Genomic DNA, 17,187 nt, shown 5'->3' with positions numbered 1-17,187 from the left:
GGTTCAAGAAAATGTGAGTGTCCCATTAATTTGCGTGATTATCTGTTGGCAAATAATAAATGGATATTTAATGTGATATTTGGTATACATAACCATGACTAGTGACCCTTTTAAGTTGCATGGTATACTATAAGTATGGGCTCATGTTTCATGTTTCATACCAAAACACATTACATCAAAATGAACATCAATTGGCATGTCGCATATGTCTACTTCAACAGCGCGAAGCCCTCAATTGAATTTAATTTCAATGAGTACACCCTTCTTGCAAATCTAAAATACATACTGCAAAATCTCCTACCTTACAGAGACAATCGAAAAATTATGAAGCTTGAGTACCGTTCATCGTCGATTGACAACGAATGGATGATTGATTTCAGCAACTTTGAGCTGAAGACGGATGCAGATGTAAGGGCAATGTGGAATACTTTTTTTCGTTTAGAAAAAAAAAATCTGATCGAGGTGGATGCGGCGACTTTGAGATTGGTCGAAGATATTATGAAGATATTGAAACGTCCACCTGGGTATTGAAATTTAATGTTTGAATTATGTTAACATCACCAATGTAATGCTTATTTTATGTTATCAATGATAATTTTATTTTGGCAACCTACACCTTGCTGGTTTTCCTGCTTTTCTACTTCTACATCAATATTCTACGGAAATGCAATTTCATAAAGTTTACGGAGATGCATCTCCGGATGCAAAATACAGGCAAACCTGGGTCGTATGCTCCCGTAGCTCACCTTGAAGCAATTCAACTCCTTTTGGAACTTGCATGTTGCCTGGATTTTAAGTGGTATCAAATGGATGTTAGTATTCTTTCCTTAACGATTTTATGAACAAAGAAGTATACTTATCTCAAGCTTCTAGGTTTGAGGATCATGAAAGTCATGACTATGTTTTTAAACTGAAATGAGCTCTCTATGGTCTCAAACAATTGGTATGGCATCTTATTGTCTTCATACTTAAGAAATGATTTACTCGTGGTACAATCAATACTACTCTGTTTATAACGTGTAAAGAATCACATATCATTTTAGTTTAAATTTATGTTGATGACATTATTTTTTGTTATACTGATAAAGTTTTGTGTAAAGATTTTTTTAGTGTTATATATATATATATATATATATATATATATATATATATATAGAGAGAGAGAGAGAGAGAGAGAGAGAGAGAGAGAGAGAGAGAGAGAGAGAGAGAGAGAGAGAGAGAGAGAGAGAGAGAGAGAGAGAGAGAGAGAGAGAGAGAGAGAGAGAGAGAGAGAGAGAGAGAGAGAGAGAGAGAGAGAGTTTGAGATGTCCTTAATTGGTGAAATAAATTACTTCTTAGACTTGCAAATTAAGCAAAAGGATTTTAGCATATTCATCCGTCAAACAAAGTATTGCATGAAGTTGCTCAAAAAATACGATATGAAGAATTCAAATTCCATATCTACACCGATATCGCTTCAAACTTGTTAATTGATAATGATGAGCAAAGAATGAGATAGAAATTTCAAAGTATCGAAGTATAATATGATATTTGCTCTATTTAATTGTAAGTATATTTGATATTATATTATGTTTAATGATTGTATATGCACTCGATTTCGAATGTCTTCTAGTTAAAAAATTCCACTTTAAAATCGTTAAAAGAATTTTGAGATATTTTAACAGAACCTCCCCACACGCATTTTAATTTTATAAATAAATAAAGTACACATTTAAATATTTGTTAAATTTTGCTATAAGCAACTCTCATAATGAACTAAAAACAAATAGATCACGAACTTGTGAAGAAATAGATAGCACTTACGTTGCGTCTCATGCAAGTAATGTTCTGTTTGCATAATTTTCTAGCCTGATATATTATTTTGCTATGTTAAGGAAAATAGAAGAGTCAAATCAATACTATTTAAAATATATAGTTACCAAATATGATATTTTCAAAAACTCATTAACTACTATTAGTATTTCAGATGAAGATTAGTGACAAATTAAATTTCTACAACAACCAACCATGTTTTGATTGAATTTCATAACCACTTTCTCTACCTTGCAATTTTGGATAAAAATAACAGTGCCAAACAGAGAAAAGAGCAGTAAAATTTGTGATGAACAGATGTTCCAGGTTTCCACCAATCCAAGTTACCTCCCAATTGAGAATGGAGGAGAAAAGATAACAACACAGGAAAACTGGACTTCGCTACCCGTACATTCGATATTTCAAGTATTCGTACATTTAAAATATTTGTTGCCGTCTGATCAAGATCAGACGATTTAGATTCAAAAAAGATATTTTATATTATAAAATGAATTCAAAAATCTACGTTTTACTTGATCGTCCCATCAAGATCGAAGAATCATCAATGTTCAAAAATGCATGAATGCGGATTTTAACTATGACTTCCGATTTTTAAAGAAAGTACATAAATTTCTGATGACATTATAGAAAGATCGAAAACTTTTATATTGCGTCTGCAATTGTACTTGCAGACATCAATTTAAAATCATATCTTTATTTTTATGGTCCCGATTTATGGCTATACTTTAGGGCTATGGATGTTGTGTTTGACAACTTATACCAACCCTTTTTAGCCAATTAGAGCTTCTGTTCCAACAACAGAAACAAGAGAACAACATTAATGTCAAAATAATGACATTAATTTTACCACAAGAAAGTGTAACTACTAAGCTTATGAGAATCATCATGTATATTCCTAGGCATTGAAATTTTTGTGTCTTGTGTAATTTATATCCACTAGACTTGGATAAAGTCTTTGATTCGGATACTGGCGAGCACAACGAAGACGATGAACTTGACAAAGACGATTCAATTGCCTTTTCTTCAATATTAGTCTTGAAAGATGATGATGAAGTTCTTGTATGTAAAGAATAATTACGCTTTGATCCGAAACAACTTTGGCTATAACGTTTTTTCTTGTGAGCTTTTGTATTCTGTGAAGCAAAAATAATATTCAACATGCATGATAAATTGATAACTAATTAATCATTCTCTTCAAACAATGCGGATTTAAAAGACTAACCAATATGGTTTGAAACACCATAGCTTTAATCACCTTAGCAAGTGTTTGTTTTGGAGGATGATCAACAACGTGAGTCTCTATCAATCTCGAGCCACTCCCGTCCGAAAACATTGAACTGCTTGCTCGATCGTGTTTACAACGATTGGTAGAAGGATAGGCGACATTAGTATCAAAATCAACGACGGGACGGAAACATGTTAAGAACTTGTTCTTTGAAACACTCTTCATAGTTTTTTAAATTGTGTAACTATGAGAAAGGTGATACTATTGGAAGAATGTGTGTGTATATATATTGTTGAGTGAATGTGAAGGGATGAAATTCAGGACGAAAATAAAGAGGAGTAGTTTCAATTTGAGGAGAGAATATTGAGGTTAAGGCCTGCAAAGATGTTTGTTTTGGTAATTAGACAAACAAGTACTTATTAGTAAGTACCTTTGTTGAGGTTTTAATAATGAATAACGTGTGTTTGGTTTTGGATTGTTGACCAAGGTGATTTGTTTGTGAGAGTGAGTGATGATTATAATAGAGGCTATGGGCGGGAGAAAATAGGTAGGGGAACTTTGGGGGTATCCGTGGGGGACAGGTGAGCATTTGGTAATAAGGATGTGATTGCAATTAATATAATAATTAGGTATAAGTCATATCTTTATTGTATGCATTATAAACCTTAAACTTGATCATAACTTGGGATATTTGAATGGATGTAGGAGAGGATAGGGAGATGGTTTTCAACATTACTATCCCGGTCACAATCATACACTTGAATGGATGAAAGAGTTTGCCAAACAAAAAAATAAAAACATCCTCAATAAAAAAAATATGAATATGAAACTCGAACTCTCCAAAAATTTGTTATCGATTAACTTTAAAATTAAGTGATAAAATCAAATTAACTAATATCATAACCACCTTAATTAATAGGAGCGTAACCGGATCAGAAAAAATCAATTAAACCGACAATTCAAATTAAAACAAACAAACAAAAATGAATTATTATTGGTTCGGTTCAAAAACCAAACCAAACCAATAAAAATCGAGATGGTTTCGTTCGATTCTCAGTTTTAATTTTTAAGAACCGTCGAATTGATGAACCGAACCGATGATTATAAATACATAATTAATATTTTATTTAATGCATTATTAAGTTTAAAATTTGTATCAGACTAACTTTTCTTTATATTTATTTTCATTTCTTTCCTTTCAACAAAACATATAGGCAAAACCAAACCTCAAATATAAAAATAGAAATCATAAGTCACAAAAACTTGTTCTCACCACACTGTTGCTTTGGCTGACCGTCACCATTGTTTCTCTCGTTATCGTCATTCTTATAGGTTATAGTTGCCTTATTCGTATTCAAGTTATTTTTTATACTTTTTTGTTTCTTCTTCTTCAACAAACTTCCTTCTAATCTTGTTACAAAATAGTTTTTATGTGTGTTTGAGGGTGAAACATGTTAATTTATGTGTATTGAAACCTTTTGTTATTTTTGTTATATTTTATTTGTTAAGCTTTCAAATCCTTTTCCAACATTCTCATGGCAAGTATCAACTTTTGTATTCGTCAGTCAATTTATTTCATGATGCAATGAAAATCATGTCAATGTTTCGTATGGATTAAGAACAACTTTTAAGTTGTTTGAAAGTAGAGCATGAAATATATTATATGAAATGTATTATTTGAAAAAAATAATAACATAAAAAACACTAAAAAAATATAACAAAGAATACACCTATGAATATAATATTTAAAAATAAATGTCATAAATCGATCAACCAAACCAAACCGAAGCAAACCGATTTTTTTTTGTAAAACAATAAAAATCGAACCAAACCAAACTGTGACCAATTTTTAGTCAAAAAAAATTATCCATCCTGAATCAATTATACCCAAATAATTGACAACCAATAAGAAGAGATCACTACTAAATTTTTTGTTTTTAATGACTAGGAACATAAATTTTCAGTCACTACAATCACAAAATTAACCACATAATTTTAATACCTTAAAAACTAAATTATATTGACCATAAAATCAATCACAAATTGAATTTAGCCACTAAAACTTAGTCCCCGAAAATTAGATCTCAAATATATTTAAGATTCAAAATTTTTATTCAAATAACTTAATTTTTCAAAAAAAATTTCCAAAATAACCCACTTTTCAGATTATTTCCCAAACTACCCCACTTTCAAAAAAAAACGTTAAGGCGTAAGTGCCAGATCACTTGACGTTTACCCTTTATTTAAAGAGGGGGAGCCAATTGAATTGGCTACGACACATGATGTTGTCAATCCAATTGTCGCCCATGTGTATAAAGCTAGAGGAGACGTCAATTGGTTTGACGCCTCCGTGTATTGTGTAATTTTTTTGTATAAATAGATGTGTTGGGTGATTCATTTTTCCACATCTCTTTTCATTATATTGCAAACATGTTTCATTTTTCTCGCCGCTATGGAAAAATGATTTATTCGAGAGACAAGTCTCCGATGTAGATGATATTCTGGAATATCTGTCGTTTCGAGCAACTAAATAGGGAGTTGGTTCATTGGTTAGACAGAAACATACCTGAAGGCAAAAAATTAGAAGTATTGAGAGACTCGATGCCGTACGTGGTTTAGTGCGAGTAAAAAATGATAAGGATGCTAGGGAAGTGATGTTTGGACCAGATGACATCAATTCGATTGTTATAATCAGTTAGAAATGTTGTTTTTAAATGTCGCGGTTAAGTATTTTTATCTGTTTTGATATTTGTTGTTTGTGTTGTTTATTTAGACAAGTTCAGTTTTAAGTGTGTTTAAGTTGGAGTGATTTTTGTTGTTAACCTTGTTGTAACAAAAAGTTATTAATATATCAAAATCAAAAGTTACAAAAATTGAAAGGAGGTACTAAATTATGATAGAGAGGTTTCTCATAGATTGAGACTTTTTTCTTATTGTGTCCGGTTTGACGACATATACTACATAATCTTATCATTTTATCATCGTATCCATTTCTGTTCTAATACGCGTGATGTTTGGCCATCATTTTTCTTTCTTCGCATCTCATCGTTGTGTCAAACTATGTCCCCTTGATATGGAGGTCAATATTCCTCCATTGCTAGCATTGAGAAGCTTTCGTTATAGACATTCATGACGGTAATGGCCTTGTAAACATCGGATAAATGGTTGTAAGCATCCTGTCAAGTATGTGTGCATGCCGCAATGACATGAGAACAAGGAATGCAAAAGGCATGGAACTTTCCACAATCGCACCAACTTCTGTTTAGTCTGACAGCATAGGATAAATTTGGTCTCCCCTCATTGTGGTCCATTATTTCCTGTACACTGAAATTTTTCCTATGACGGTCAAATATTGTAACCGCGTGTGTGCTAGCTTTGGTAGTTTCCTCTTTCATCACTTTCATACAACATTCTCTGAATAATTGACCTGACATTAACACTACACTCCATCTTTCACCTTTGGTTGTGAAGGTCGATGCCAACTTAAAATAGATTGTTCTGACCAATGCGGTTATTGGTAGATTTCTAATGTCTTTGAATACGTCGTTCATGCATTCCACAAGGTTTGTTGTCATGTGCCCCCATCGACAACCTCTGTCAAATGCCCTTGTCCACTGCTCTAATGGTATGTTATTCACCCACCTTCATGCATCTGCATTAGCCAATGGACTATATTTACTTACTTTATCGATTATTATCTCTAAATAATATATTTACTTTTATGGTGCAGATGGTCGACACGTGGTATGTGTTTCAATAGATGTCTTAGACATTGTATTACCCAGTATCACAATCTCTTGGATCACCTTCGACTAGCAGATGTATTGCCATTAACTTATTAATTCGTAAGAATTTGTTTTTTAATATCACTCATTTATAATCTAATATATTTTCACATTTTAGTTCATTTGGTGTCCATATCTAAACTTGGATCATGACCAAGAAATCAACGAACAAGACGCAGCTATTTGGCCTGCATGCACGCCGATCATAAGATTCACCACTGTGGAGATGCAACATAGTGATCGTGTTAAATTGCAATTCGGTATGCTTTAACACATCCCAGATCCCCCGATAAACTTCAGAGAAAGACATCTACAAAAAGTTAACGACCAATGAAACTTTAATCCTTGGCAAAGCTTTGCTAGATCTGAGTGTCGAAAATGGAAGCACCGACAAGATCATGTCTTAACTGACGTTGTGATGTCAACTGAAGAAAAACCAACTCGTAATTATATGACTTGGTACAGATCGGTTGGATTTGAGTTCCTCGTCGAGGATATGTACCTATAAGACCCACACTAGGTAACTTACACACAAGAAGGTTCAACATCTAACCCCTAACAACATTGTCAGACCGGTTACTCACAACCCCCTTATCCATCAAAATTTTCGGTCCACAAACCTACGACCCTAACATGCCAAACCCTTAACCACAATACCAAGAGCATACTCCATACCACCAACAAGTAGATCATCATCAAGACACCCAACATCGTTATGCACCCAACACATCACCCTACCATAGCCGTCTCAGTCAAAACACTCCGTGATCATTTAACACCAACGTTCATCCTCCTACTATAGTCAAGAAGCCCAAATATCACAAAACCAAAACATGCAACAATCTTATGGCTACCAAACACCACAATAATCATTTCAACATTTCCTCGACGCATCATTCACACCAATGTCGCCTTTCAATCGTTATGGTCGCCCTCCAATAACTCAAATACAGCCCAACTACTCTGCCTTGAGTCACGAACTCAATTATGGCGGTAACGCTTCATTGCATACACAAGACTATGCGAATTTGTCTGAATATCTTCGGAAATCTCCTGTAGGTGGTGGTGGTGTTCCTGGGTCCTCAAATACTCAAACACATGGAGTAAATCATCAACGTGGGTTAGGGTCACATGTTTCGGTAGCTAGGGGATATGGTACCGGAGGTCGGTTAGGTTATTTTTTTGGTCAACGACATTGGTCTTTTTCGTTATTGTATGTAAACACATATTAATATTAATATCAATTGATTCGATTCCGACTTTTATCTAAAATGTGCATTGTTTTTAAAAAAAAAAATACACAACACACATGGGTGTTAGACCAATTGGCGTCTCCTTTAAAACCTAACACACAGACGTTAATTGGATTGATAGCACTAGATGTATAAGTCAATCCAATTGGAACCACATCTTTAGCTTAAATAGCATATGTCAATTCATCTGACGACACCTCTTCAAAGTGGGGTAGTTTGAGAAATAATATAAAAAGTAGAATATTTTGAATTTTTAAAAATAAAATAAATTATTTAAGTAAAAAATTCTTAAAATTCACTAAAGATACATAAATTTATTTACTACTTTGTTTATTTATTCATTCTATAAATATACATATAAATATTAATACTTTCACGATTATATTGCTTTTTACAAGATTCTTTAAATTTAGTTTAGTCTAAGAATCATGTTATTTTCTATGCTATTTTTAACCTCAGTCACGTACTTTAGTGAAAATACCCTCCCCTGCCAGCTTTCTTGCTCTAACATATGCCTTTAGGTTCCAAATTTCAATTACATTGTTATTCATCCCCCATCATTATTTTGTTTCGTGCAAAATAAGTGGAAAAAAACATATGACAACTTGAAATATATATATATATATATATATATATATATATATATATATATATATATATATATATATATATATATATATATATATATATGAGTTTTAAAAAATTAGGCGATTATATGAATATTATTGAAATTTTTATTCAAATAATTTATTTTTTAAAATAAATATTCAAAATAATTTATTTTTTCACCTATTTCAAATTCAGAAGTTGTAGTGAAATCTTTATTTACTGTTCTTAATTTACTTTAAATAAGTGTCAAGCTCATGTGTGATGTTGACAACTAAACTAAGGCTTTTACTTTTTTACTCTTTAAGTATAACATTTTGAAACAGTTTAGCTTCCTTTGGTTAGAATAATATTTTAAAAATCGGATCGAATCAAAAATCAGAGATGAATTTGGTTGGGTCAATCTTTTAAAATCGTTAGTGAGTCAAAATCGGAGTAAAATCGAAAAATCGGATTGAACCGTTCAAAATCATTCGAACCAAAGAAGCAGAGTCGGTTTTGTAAAACCGTCCGATTCAAAACAATTCATCAAGTTGACCGTTTTTTAATTTTTTTATAAATTTTAATATGTCAATATCAAAACTTAACATACACTCTTAATCACAAAAAAAAAATCGTATTTTCTTACAACCATACAAACCTTTAAGTATCGTCACTTCACTGTAGTTTTTCTTTCAACCACACTTCATCATTATCACACCGTCTCTTTCAAGTATAGTTACAATATCCAACTCAATATTGATTGTCGATCAAATCAATATTGTTTGTTGTTGTCAATTAAGATTTATTTGTTGTAGTTCAATTCAAATTCGTTTTTTTTTTGTTTAATGAAGTATATTATATTATTTATTTTTGATATTTTATCTTATTTAATTTCGATATTCTTAATTATTTGAATTTTATTTTAATTATTATATTATATTATTTTAATCTTGGCTTGAATTAGTTTAATTTAGTTTATTATAATTTTTAAATTTGATTAAATTGTTCTTAAATGAACGTTGAAATGAAGTGTAGAACTATCCTATACTATTATATGTATTATCGATATTGTTGTATTAAATTTGTAATGAATTTTTTAAATATTTATTTTATTAAGTCGTAAATATATGATTATGTGTGACATATTTATAAAATTTATTTTTATATTATTAATTTATTTAATAAACAATTCGATCGTAGGTTTAACCGGTTGAACCAATTGAATCTTAAATCATAAAATTCACCGCTTCGATCTCCTATTCGATTTTTAAAATATTTGATTAGAATTAATATTAAGAAGTATAAGTATAACAAAGACAATAGACAAAAATACTTGTTTTGGCCAATTCAAACCAAATTCTCAAGAAATGTGGTATTAGAGATATAGAAAATGTTATTAGTGAGTGTTAGTTAGGAGTCTATTTGTAACTATAAATAGCCTAAGTGTACTCAAATGTAATAACTTTTTACTCATTCTGTTTTGATTAATACAAAGAATTTGAATATTTTCTCTCCTTTCTTCCATGCATAGCATGTTCCTTGACATGGTAACTAACACTCACTAATAGCTATTTTCCGTAATATATTAATATCCCTGTTTTCCTATAACCAATACTTCTTAAGTTCAATTATGATTCAAAAATATCTTTCAATACAAAAACAGCGATGACAGGATGATTTTTTTTGTCTTCGGTAGGAATGATAATTTGACCAATCTCCAATAATCACACGCAAAATTATCCATAATAAATATGATAAAAATCTAAAAAAATGAATACGAACACGTGTTCGGGTTATTATCCACAAAAATAAATGGATATCCATCTCATATCCGTATAATATATATTTATAGATTTTAATTTATATTATTATATAAAAACATATGTATATCAATTCTAAAATGTATATCAATGTTAAATCATTACGCATTTAATATGAGTGGTTGTTTATTTCAATAATAAATCTTTTAATTTTTTTAAAATTTTTTTAAAAATTTAAAATGATATAATATTGTATAATTGATATAGTTATTTTTAGTAAAAATGCGGGTAATGAATACTTAAGTACCCATAGAACACAGGTACGAGTGTTAAGTTTGGCGTTCAAGTGGGTATGGGTTCGGTTATGGAGATTTTATATTTTTAAATTTATAGCAATTGGATAAAAGTTCAAAAAGTAAAGTTCTTAAAAGGATAAATCAAATGAAGAAAAATAGTAAGACAATGGGATTAAAATGTTTGGATTTAAAAATGGGACGCAAGTTCATACATTTCTCAGAAATTATGTCTCTGTGACTCGGATGTGTGAATTCTACAGGAAATAAAATGAAATGCAAACCTTTTTAACAAATTCAAAAACTACTTATATATTAGTTACAGCAATAACTGTCGATCACGGTTATCTCTCCAGCATTTGACATGTATCCTGCGAAGTGGGCCTTTGTCTTCTGATGTGTTTCCACGCATCTTCAGTTCTTGAACTGCTTTAAATTGTTATTTTTGTCGAAAGCATCTTCAAATTACCTAATCATATCTTTCAAAAAGATCTACTTATCGAAAAGGTCTTCAAGTCATCCAACTGCCTCTGTCAAAAAAATCCCACATGTCGAATCTTTTGATTATGATTAGGCTATCTATACTTACCCTGTATATTCATCTCATATCCACATTCCTATCAAACATGATGAGTCAAAAATCTCAAGCTAACATGTGCCCAAAAAAATATCATTTTCGATCATATCTTCAATATGGAAGAAAGATGGCTCTTTTTATTAAACTCACAATACTATTCAAATTGTTGTGTGTACGTCATCGTCATTGTGACTACTGCAGCCTAGCCATCATGTCAATAACACACGTGCATCCTCCATCATGGATCTGATTTCCAAGTCATTGTGGGTCATACAAATTGTTAATACCTTAGGATTGGCATTAATTTTGTAAAACAAATAATGTAATCACATCTGCTGTTTTAATATGTTGGGTTGAAGAAGTTCAACATCTGGACCAACATGTCATGTAGGATGTCATAACATCGTGACTGTGACATCGCGCCTGTGTATAAAAATGAATTAGTTAATTCTGTGATGTGTTAACTAATTCAATATTCTGGGATTAGTTAGAATCATATGTGGCGCTATTTGTGGAGGTCTTGAAGACTCAATCAGAATATTTGGTGAATATACAGTTTCTAAATATGGAGATATTTTAGGAACTAAAAGGTTGAAGACCTTGAGTATAGCAGAAGTGTTCTGCTGGATTTGTAACAGCAAAGGAGAAGTTTGTTGTGATTGCTTAAGGCCCAAATCCAGTTGGGTGTTTAGGTTATAAATAGCAGATTGTAACCTAGGTTAAAAGTGCCTCAAACAATGTAAAAATTAGGGGTGTGTATGAGGTAAACCTCCCAACCTGTGGGAAGGTTACCATGTGTGTCTCAGTGCTCAAAGCATGAGATTATTTGTGACTCAAAGCCTGTAGGTAAGAGTAGTTATGGTCTTGAACGAAGCTGTGAAGCAAGTTCAAGTTGTTTAGCATTACTTTGAAATTGTAGTGATAGGAATGGAAACTGGTGGTTTCTATCTAGGAGTTCCTAGGTATAGATTGCATTGGGTAGGGATTAAGTGAAGAGTTGTAAACGGGGGAGTTTAACTCTGAATTAATACTACTGATAGTGGATCTTCTTCCTGGCTTGGTATGCCCCCAAAGTAGGTGATGTTGCACCGAATTGGGTTAACAATTTCCTGTGTTTTCTTTTCCTTCTACACGTTATAATCCTGTTTGTTATAACTCAGCATGTATTTCAATCTGTTTATCAAGAGAATAACATACCTGGTACATAGCATACTTTTTGAATGTCAATCCGAATGTTTTGACATTCATCATTGACAACATATGCTGAATAATAGGCAGGTTGGTTTTTCTGCTTCAGTTCAGTATTTATTTCAGTCTGTTCTTCAGGAGGATAACAGACCTGGCATAAGGCTCATTGTGAAAATGTCAAACTGAATGTCTTGACATTTATTACTGTAAGCTGATACTGAAGTATAGACTGGTTGGTCTGTTACAGTACAATATTTAGTACAGTCTGTTTTCAGGAGAATAACAGACCTAGCATATGGTCTATGATCTGGACGTCAAACTGAATGTTGTGACATTCATTCCAGACAGCATATGCTAAATTGTAGGATGGTCAGTTTTTCTGTTTCAGCATTTTTCTCAGGCTATTCTTCAGGAATCCAACAGCTGAGCTAAAATCCAGGAAACTAACTACTGAGCTACAATTAATGAACCTAACAAATAGCCTATTTGTTAGCACCCTAATATGTGGAAATTAGGTTAGCTTGTTTAACCTTAATTTTAGGAAATACAAGTACAAGGCCAGCAAACTGTAATACTGTAACAGGTGATGTTCAAATCAATATTGAGACATCATGCTGATAACTGTGCAGGCTCAACAGAAGTAAGTGTTATGTTTGATCTCTGCTGTGTCTTTGTACCAGATGAACAAAACTGGGTGTTCTTCCATTCTATGGTGATATAGTAGCAGATGTCGTGACATCTGTGAATGTGTGCATATTAGTACTGGGTTTTAATTTGTATAATTGTCTTGCTGTATTAGTAACAATGTTGGATCAGATGTCATGACTTGGAGTAGAACATCTGAACTCTGACTACACCAGAATTTCACAAATTAACCTATTAAAAAGGAAATCATTAACTAGTAATATTTTAAAACAAAAATTAACACTACGCCAAAAATGACTTTTAACAGCGCATCTTAGACAGCGCTTTTAAAAGAAAGCGCTGTCTAAGGTTAAAATAAAAATAAAACACGGAAAATGTTCTAAAAAAATAATGAAAGCGCTGTCTAAGACCCCCCTTAGACAGCGCTTTTAGAAAGCGCTTTTAAATATAGACCTTAGTCAGCGCTTTTGAGAAAGCGCTGTTTAAAGTCTTTCAATTAAAAAAAAAATTAAAACCAAAAGCGCTGTCTAAGGTGGGGGTTTAGAAAGCGCTTTTGGAAAGCGCTGTCTAAGGCATATCTTAGAAAGCGCTTTCCACAAAAGTGTTGTCTAAGGTCTAATTAAAATTAAATTTCAGACTTCTATTTTCGTTCTCAGTTCTTTTTGTTTTCCCTCCTGCGATTAAACCCCTTCATCTCCTTCTTTCTTTCTCTATTCTCCTTCTAATATTAGGCCATATTATCACCTCCATATTATCTTCTCTTATCACCTCCACCGATGTTTATCTTTCCAATCGATCTACCACTACCATCGCCAAACCAACTGAGGAAAACCCTCTCGAAACCCTAGATACCACCTCACCCAAACCCCTATCAGATTCAATCTCCAACGACAAAGATGCGAACAATAAGAAAACCAATGAAACACTTGCTGAAACCAAAATCGACGCTCCACTTTTCGATCTTTAAATTTAGATGTGTCGCGCAAAGCCGTATGGTATTTGCGTCCAGTTTTATGAGAAAGAGAAAAGTAATTCACGAGACGAAAGATATAATCTTGAGTTTAGGGTTTGTTTTGTTTCAGGATTGGTACTGAATTTAGGGTTTGTTTTGATCGCATATTTGGTACTACTTTTGTCTTACCAACAAAGAAAAGGTAAATTTCTTATTGTTCATCCATTCTAAAAATTCAAATTTGGATTGTGGGTATCCAGTATTCTCAACATAACCGATACTTTATCAATATGTAGCTGTTATTAAGTTCATTAAGCCTTTTGCTTGATTAGGTTTGCTCTTAAATTTGTTGAATTTATTATCTGAGTTTGACATATTGCGTTAAAGCTTCTAATTGAAGCAGGGAATATTGCCCAAGATAGTGTAGAATTTATGAATAATGCAATGTTTCTACGAGTTTTGGATTCTTAGTTCAGTTTTGGCACTGTGTATATGATTCTATTTAGTTCCAGTAGGTGTTTTTAAGATTAAACTTCGGCTGATTTTAATATGTGCTAATTACAGGTGAAGGAGATTTTATCTCACTATCCATCCAACTATAAACAATCTGCTGTGATCCCTCTGCTGGATCTTGCACAGCAACAGCATGGTGGCTGGCTTCCCGTTTCTGCAATGGATGCGGTATGTTGGTCTCATTCTTGAAATATTCTACTTATTATGTATAGACAAGATAGAATTAAAATGTAAGCTTTGTAGAGAGAGTTGGGGCTAGCATTTGTTGTAGAAAGGATTGTAGAGTATTACCTTTGGTGGTTGAGGCATGTGTTGAGAAGACCTGTATAATTATAGCAAAGAGGGTAGATTAGATGTAGTATGATATACAGAAGTAAAGGAAGATCAAAGTAAACTATCGGCCCAACTATTAAAAGGGGTTTAGATTTAAATGAGTTGTCATTAGACATGATTCATGATCTTTGTTGTCAAATGGAGGCCAAAGGGTAACAATATGGTGGATTTTGAATGGTTAATCGTTGTTAAGAATCCTATAACGGACAATATATTGTCTGAACATGTCTTTATTAGTTGGGACAATCCTCACCCTGCAAGCCGGTTTTGAAGGGTTGAGTTAGGCTCAACCCCACATTCTTAACAATCCTGCCTGCCTATTTAGACATGGGGCCCATGGCAGTTTCAGCAGAAATGGTGATAGTTGAAACGAAAAGAAAAGATTGGGACCATATATTCACCCTATAATTCATGATCGATCATTCCTTAATCAGCCCCTCATACATACTTGCCTCTCATCATTTAGCCTCCCATCTCACCTCTCCTCTTTCACCTTCGACGACCCACCTTCTCTTAAACCTCCATTATTTGGTGAATGAACCCTAGTCTTTCTTAATTCTCTATCTCTCTCTGTTCTGTATTGTCTGTTCCTTTCCCCCCTCTCTTTCCATCCGTTTTCTTTTATTTTGTTAATCATTTTTTCATGAAATATTTTATGTTATAAGACTCATGACATTATCTTCCAAGTTTGTGAATTATGTATTTTATTTTATTTATTGCAACGTGTGTATTTATTGTTTCAAAGCATCCAATATATTGCGGTAAATTTTTAACTTGCAGTCCTGAATACCACCATCTATCTATTAATTCATGTAGCAGACCTTTAATTGAAATGGGCCGTGGTTGTTATTGACGGTGATCTCTAGAAGACTAACCATGCTATGTTTTTAAGTCTATGATGCAGTGAGGGTTGATTATTGATGTACAAAATATTCTTCTATAGAAATAGTCACCGTCATTTAGTTGAGATTTACTGGTAGCTTCCTGTTGCTATGGCATAGCTTTGGAAGTCCTAAATTTACATTCTGTTTGTATGTTGGATTTTATCAAATTCTTAATAATGGAGGGAGCTATTTAATTCCTTTATTAACTGAGAAAGATGAGAATCACCCATCGTGATGGTTTGTAGGTGGTTTATGACTCACATTCTGTTTTTGTGTTCAGACATGATTGCAGTCTTATATGAAGTCAATGTGATGTTCTTAAATGTAGTTTGATTAGCAGCTGATGCATGATTGAAGTTGTTTGTGTTATGCAGGGATGCTGTGTGAATGCTCCAATGATTACAGTGGCTGATTACTCTAATGGATCAGAAGGATATACTTACAATTATTTTGTACGCCTTTCCTCTTTTCACTCTCTTTTTGGGGTGGGAGGGGTTTATTATTGTTCTTGTACTCCTGAAAGCATTCTTAATATGTAATATTGATGCTTGATTCCAGGAAGATGTAACCCCAGAGAAAGTAATTGAGATAGTTGAAAAGCTGAGAAAGGGCGAGAAGCCACCGGTAAGGATATTTGCTATAATTTATTTCATTTTTGTCAAAGTTTAGATTCTTGGTTTTTGTTGAGAATTTGTTGTTTCCTTTTCACTTTATTTTCCATTTTCTTAAATCAAGAAGACCATAACCTTCTCTGAATATATTATTTTTGGATTTAGCATGGCACACAAAATCCACAGCGGATTAGGAGTGGACCTGAAGGGGGGAATACTACATTGTTAGGTGAGCCCAAACCTCCTCCATGCCGTGACCTGGATGCCTGATGATGAGTGTGTGATACATTTTGTCTTCAATAATTTTCGTATACCTTAGACAGCGCTTTTGTAAAAAGCGCTGTCTAAGGGGGGGATTAGAAAGCGCTTTAGGCAAAAGCGCTGTCTAAGGGGGGGGGGGGGGGCTTAGACAGCGCTTTTTGAAAAGCGCTGTCTAAGGTATACCTAAAAAAATTAAAATAGGAGGGTCTTAGAAAGCGCTTTTGGCCAAAGCGCTGTCTAAGGGGGTGGGGCTTAGACAGCGCTTTTCAAAAGCGCTGTCTAAGGTATACCTAAAAAATTTAAAATAAGAGGGTCTTATAAAGCGTTTTTGGCCAAAGCGCTGTCTAAGGGGGGGGGGGGCTTAGACAACGCTTTTAAGATTTAAAAAAGCGCTATCTAAACCTTTAGCAGCGGAGGTTTAAACAGCGCTTTAAAGTGCTGTCTAAGGCTAAAAAAAGCGTTGTCTAAGGTCTTGTTTGTTGTAGTGTAAAAGGTCAACATTTTAAT

The 17,187-nt window shown here is 33.1% G+C and overlaps 2 protein-coding genes across 3 annotated transcripts; one reads left to right on the top strand and one right to left on the bottom strand.

The window, feature by feature from the left end:
• Positions 1-2,341: 2,341 nt before the first annotated feature.
• Positions 2,342-3,509, bottom strand: LOC127083365 (uncharacterized). 2 transcript variants are annotated; one of them, XM_051023676.1, is made up of 2 exons: positions 3,035-3,509; positions 2,342-2,945 (listed from the first exon to the last, which is right to left on the bottom strand). In XM_051023676.1, exons 1-2 carry the CDS (start codon positions 3,260-3,262, stop codon positions 2,544-2,546), a joined length of 630 nt encoding a protein of 209 aa, XP_050879633.1. In that variant the 5' UTR covers positions 3,263-3,509; the 3' UTR covers positions 2,342-2,543. The 2 variants fall into 2 exon arrangements, with proteins under 2 accessions (XP_050879633.1, XP_050879634.1); XM_051023677.1 differs by having other exon boundaries at positions 3,068-3,509.
• A 12,622-nt stretch (positions 3,510-16,131) lies between these two features.
• Positions 16,132-16,698, top strand: LOC127083364 (NADH dehydrogenase [ubiquinone] flavoprotein 2, mitochondrial). The gene is made up of 3 exons (XM_051023675.1): positions 16,132-16,260; positions 16,367-16,432; positions 16,585-16,698. The coding sequence occupies exons 1-3, from the start codon at positions 16,156-16,158 to the stop codon at positions 16,687-16,689; spliced, it is 276 nt and encodes a 91-aa protein (XP_050879632.1). The 5' UTR covers positions 16,132-16,155; the 3' UTR covers positions 16,690-16,698.
• The last annotated feature ends 489 nt before the right edge of the window (positions 16,699-17,187 follow it).

Source organism: Lathyrus oleraceus, chromosome 5, assembly GCF_024323335.1.
Source record: "Lathyrus oleraceus cultivar Zhongwan6 chromosome 5, CAAS_Psat_ZW6_1.0, whole genome shotgun sequence".
NCBI lineage: Eukaryota > Viridiplantae > Streptophyta > Magnoliopsida > Fabales > Fabaceae > Lathyrus > Lathyrus oleraceus.
The sequence above is the reverse complement of the archived record's forward strand: the minus strand, read 5'-3'. Positions and strand labels throughout refer to the sequence as shown.